Source organism: Sciurus vulgaris, assembly GCF_902686455.1.
Source record: "Sciurus vulgaris genome assembly, chromosome: X".
Taxonomy (NCBI): Eukaryota; Metazoa; Chordata; class Mammalia; order Rodentia; family Sciuridae; genus Sciurus; species Sciurus vulgaris.
The window spans coordinates 56,801,552-56,807,339 of record NC_136471.1 but is presented as its reverse complement, the minus strand read 5'-3'; the positions used below and the strand labels follow the sequence as shown (position 1 = coordinate 56,807,339).

Sequence of the window (5,788 nt, the reverse complement as noted above, 5' to 3'; positions counted from 1 at the left end):
AATAGTTATAAGCATTCTACATCTTCCACTGTGTATTCCATTCAACATATGTCCATACATTTTATGACCTCTTTTCTTGTACTTTTACTTCTGAGTTCTTAATTTTATACTTATATGTTTGTTCAAAGTTCTGCTTGTAAATAGTCTGTATTTTTCTTTCCTACCCTCTTCTTTCCTCTCACTTTATCTCTCCACCTCAAATCCAGGTAGTCAATGCTAGTAGCCTGCTGTATACTCTTCAGTATTTTTTCCATCTTGATAAAATTACACAAAAATGTATACATACATACTTGCATGTGTAGGATTTCAGTCTTTGCTGAAGAATAAATGAATCATATACATTCCACTGCATCTAAATGTAATATTTCTCATTTAACATTACATTGTGGGGCTGGGGTTGTGGCTCAGTAGTAGAGCACTTGCTTTGTAACTGTTGAGGCATTGAGTTTGATCCTCAGCACCACATAAAAATAAATAAATAAAAATAAATATATTGTGTCCATATACAACTATTTTTATTTTTATTTATTTTTTCCTGTTTTTACCCTCTTAAACTTTAATTTTTCATCATGTGATGCATACTTTAAAAAATTAACGAATAAAAAAACCTGTTGGGATGATAAGCTAAAGACATTCCAGTTTAAAATCAATACCAAACTTCTGAACAGGGGCATAATACTTAATCTACATCTTTTACAATACTTTTGAGATTTAATCACATGAACATGAATACAAACAAATCCAGATTCATCACAAAATACAAATGTGTTGGTCATAATCATGTAGAAAAAAAAACAAGCTATAAAATCTGTTTTTCCATGTCAGCTCACAGTATTTGTACTGGAAGTTTCCCTAAAATTAAAACAAGTCCACTAATAGTAATAACAATTGAAAAGAATACATCTGCACTACGAAACAGAAGATATGGGATTTAAAGGAGATCCCATCTGAGTAAGGACTTTATCCAACCACTGAAGAGGCCCATGAAGATGAATCTCAGTCCAACATGGGGTGCTGGTAACATCTTGTCGGTGATATTCTGCTCCCCAGCCCTTGACAAAACTCATTTGAATGGTGCACATTTTGGTGAGCTCATATACTGCCTCAAACCCATGGTTGACAGACTGAGCCAGAAGCTGAGCAAACTCCTGATTATTAAAAATTTTGAGGCTGCAGCTGCTGGGAATCTTACAGACAGTGGTGGAATGAAAGCCATGATGAAAGTTGCAGTTCCTACTCTGGACAAATATGCTGCTGTCACTGAGACACTCCGCATACACCTCCCCACCAACATAGTACAGATGAATACCTTTTCCAATGTCGCCTTGTGTTTTCAATTGTTGAATTAAGATTAACATTTGACAACAACCCCAAGCAGAATCTACTTTTGCTATTTGAAGAGTCTGTGAATCCATCTACTAACACACTAGTAGAAGATGCATGAAAAGCTTCCCCAACACGGTTGTTTAATTTGTAGTAAACAACTGAACACCAATGTTTAGGCTCTTCATAGGCAACAGGTTGAACATCTCTGCTGGATATACTGGGCATAATTTGAGGAATCATGTTATTGCTTGTATCCATAGGCTGGGAATTATCTTGGCCCATCTGTTCATCAGGTGGCATATAGGCAGGAGGAGGTGTATCAGCTGGGAGTTGAAATGGACTTCCTGGTCCAGAACTTGCTGGGGAGTTAGGATATGTACTGCTAGCAGGGGAAGGGGGATAGGGGCTATTTGGAGATAAGGAAAAAGGAGTGTTGTTGGGCTGATGGAAAGAATCTGGAAACGTGGCATTCTGTGGCATATGCGGTTCACTGTGGCTCAGGTTCCTAAACTGAACCAGAAGGCTATGTTGTGGATTGAATTCATTATGACGAGGCACTAACACAGGAGGTAAGACTGGATTCTCCACCCTCTTATAGTGGTAAGGGTTGATACAAACTTCTTTTTGCTTACATCCAAAAGGAAATTCACAAATATCCAAAGGCTTTAGCTCATGATGACTCTGTAAATCAGGCCAGCGCCAAACACAACAATATATAACATGAGGTAAGCCCTTCCTGTGAGAAACCTGGAGGCGTCCATCTAAATATCTGGGAATAGTGACACATTTGCTCGGCTGTCCTGGACTGCTCAAGGCTTTCTCCAGTTCCTCCATGGCACCCTTTTTCTTTTTCAGTCTTTTCACCAAACCATCGACTGCCTTTTCTGCCCATTTTTCCTCCTCATCACCTTGTTTCCAGCCCAACAATCGCTTCACTGCTGGACTAGTAAAAGAAAACAAGCTGGCCATTGACGTCATTTGATACAAATCTTCAGAGACCTTCCTGTAATCAAAGTCAGTAGCTACTGAAAGAACAGATCACAAGTGAAAAGTCACATACAGGTCATAAGCAGAAGGTCCAATTAAAGAGGGAGGAGTGACATTTATCTTCACAAGTGCCATATGCTTCTTTCATTGGTTCAAGTCCTCTGGCAAGAGGTGGAAGAAAGGGGTCTTGCATGACTTGTTCCATATACTTCTCTACTGTTTTAACCCGTGTTCTTTTTTGCAACTCAAATCTCTAAAATATTTTTAAAAATTACATTATGTAAAGTCCTCCAAGTTGGTCAATATAAATGAAAAAGTATTTTAACACCTTCATTCTATGAATGAACCATATTTTCTTCTATCATTTCTGTTTCTAGTTATTGATTTTTCTTGCTTTAATATTACAATGTTACATATATCCTCACATATGGATGCTTTTATATGTAAGATGGATTTCTGTATGATTTTTTTCTTTGTTAAGGGGCAAAATTGATTTAGCAATTCATATTCCCATTGGCAAAACATGAAGGTATGTGTCACCCACATCTTCACTAGCAATGGGTGTTAGCACAACTTTCTTTTTTTGGTCATTATTTCATTTGGAATTTCCCTGGTTATTGGAACACATGGTTTTAATGTTTTAGCCAATTTTGATTTTTACTTCAATGAATTATCCATCACCCAGTATTTTATCCAATCGTCTTCTACATTATTGATAATTAACTTTTTCTTTCATGTATATTATAAGTACAACTAGGGAAAATGCATACAGAACTTTGAGCAACAGGATAAATTCTACATATTCATTGATTATGTTTATGATATTTTGCCATATTTTTTCATTTTATATTGTCAAATGTATCCATTACTTCTTTTTTATCAGCCCATTTTATTAAAGCTCCTGAGTATCCTTTCTTCATTAGAAATATTTGCCTTACATCAAGTATCTTAAGTTTTCTAAGTAATTTCTAGTGCAGTTTTTAAACTTAAGTATTTACACTCAATATTAAATTTTGCATATGTTATGGGAGAGGAGCCCAAATTTATTTATTTTCATATATATGAAGGCAATTTATTTAAATAGAACATCCTATTTCAATGAAATGCAAAAATTCCTTTTCATGAATTAAATTTCCATATATACATAGGTTTCTTTCTGAATTCTTTATTCTGTTGCACTAATATATTTGCCTATTCTGAATCCTAAGGCTAATCTCTCCCTACTATTTTTTTTTCACAATTTCTTCCCTATATTCAAGTATTTATGTGTCCACATAATCTTTAATATTTTTAAATTTAAAAAAGTCAAGAATTTGAATATAATTATATTGAATCTAATAATTTTATGGCAGCTGAAATTTTAATTGTTAAGTTGTCACATCCAAGAAGCAAGGTAACATATTTCCATTCATTCAGATCTCATGTGCCTTTCAATAAGATTCTATAATATTCTTCTTGTATATCCCATTCATATCTTATATCTATTGCTATGAATTCATTTTATGGGTATGGTGCATGGAATTATTTAGTTGATTTACACATGCCACTAGTTATTTCTAGTATAGAGAAACATCAGTGAAGTCTGAGTGTTCATCTACATTCCAGTCAATTTACAAAATTCCTTATTAATCATAAAAGTTTACTTACTATAGTCTCTTTCATATGATGCAGAAAATGAACAATATTATATGTTGCCTTTTTATTACTTGAGTATTTCATTTTCAACTTTTTCAGTGTATTATAATTTATTCTTGAAAGATAATGATAATACATAATTTCTATTATTTTATTTTTACCACATAAAATTATGTGGTTAAAAAAATTAAAAAATTATGTCTGCTGTCTTAAAATCCTAAAAATTTAGTTCATATTTTTATTACACATTAAGAGTTTTTATAGGGAGTGGGGATGCTAAATATATCAAATGTGTCTATAGGCATGATCACATTTTCTCCATTATTTTTTTAAAAAATAATTAAATATATTTGCAGTTTCCTGATTGAACAATCCTTAGGTTGTATAATAAATTCTGTTGGACTATAGGTAAATTTTTACCATATTGAAATATTGGACATTTTAGTATTTAACTTACAACTTGGGAAAATTATTCAATAAGATTATTGTTCAGTTTTCTTTTGGTATAATTTTATCAGGTTTGAATACTATAGCCTACTAGCTTCATGAATTAAGGTCCTTTCTATTTGTAACCTTGAATGTCTGAGATTCAAGGTTACAAATAGATTCAAGGTTACAAATTCAAGGTTACATATTCAAAAAAGTTATGAGACTCAGCCATGAAGTTATCTGCTGTCTCTGTTTTAAGTTTGTATATTTTTATTACTATTCTGATCAACTCATGGATATATAATAAACAGGGATATGAGAAGCATACATGTGTAAGACTTTTTAACATATTGATTAAATCAACTTTGATTATACCATTCAGTGCCTCTTTTTTTCCCCTAATATGTCTAACTTTGAGTGCTTTGAAATCTTCCAGTATAATATTCTTATCAGGTTATTCTACCATTTTTAATGTTCCCATTTCATATATATAGTTGCTATGTTGATGGTACATTTATATGTGGTCATTACTAATAAGTTTTAGCTTTTAGTCAAATGTTTATTAATTGAGAATTTCCTCCTCTATAAAATTTCTATGTATGTTCTTGGCTTTTTGTCAATATTTAAAAATTTTTTATTTCATATTTCTTGGAAAATTATTCTCCAATTTTTAATAATGGATATTGAACCCAACAGTGCTTTACCCATGAACCAGCCTTTCAGTTTTTTATTTTGAGACAGAGTCTTACTAAGATACTTAGGGTCTTGCTACGTTGCTGAGGCTGGCCTTGAATTTGTGTTCTTTCTGACTCATCCTCCTGAGTCACAGGGATTACAAGTGTATGCCTCAGTGCCCAGTGGAAAATTACTCTTAATAGTACATACACATTGTAAGTATTTATAATAATTTATAGGTCATCTCTTCACTGAAATTATATATTTTAAGAAAATTTTTTCTTACATATGGTATAGTTACCTGAGACACCAAATTGGCCATACACACTTTAGCAATCAATAGTAAGAGAGCTTGCCAGAGAGAGTAGCAACTATGCAGCAGAGATAAGTTTAAAGGCTGTAAACATTGCAAAAGTCTCCATTGCCTTTTCCTTCAACCATTAGGACATAGTAACCCCTTCATACATAAAGACTGTATTCAGGGAAGGAGACCAGTGCACATCAGCCACCCCCCTCCAGATTGACTGTCAACCCTTCAGACTTCTCTGTGCCCTGAGACACCTCAAAGTACTCTGTTGTTAACCTAATGTTGCTTTCCATTGAATAAAGTGTACTAAAATTAAGAATGATAAAATTTATGGAGAGTAAAATATTTGGACAATTAAAGTGACAAACTGAAAAGAATAATGTCTGAGAAACATATACATACACACAAACACACATTGCAAATCACTGG

At 33.2% G+C, this 5,788-nt stretch overlaps 1 protein-coding gene across 1 annotated transcript; it reads right to left on the bottom strand.

The window, feature by feature from the left end:
• Positions 1-539: 539 nt before the first annotated feature.
• LOC306651290 (mothers against decapentaplegic homolog 5-like) lies at positions 540-2,536 on the bottom strand. The gene is given in 2 exon segments (XM_079123847.1): positions 540-1,317; positions 1,319-2,536. Coding segments are annotated over 2 exon segments (1,395 nt in total). The 5' UTR covers positions 2,305-2,536; the 3' UTR covers positions 540-908.
• Between the last annotated feature and the right edge of the window lie 3,252 nt (positions 2,537-5,788).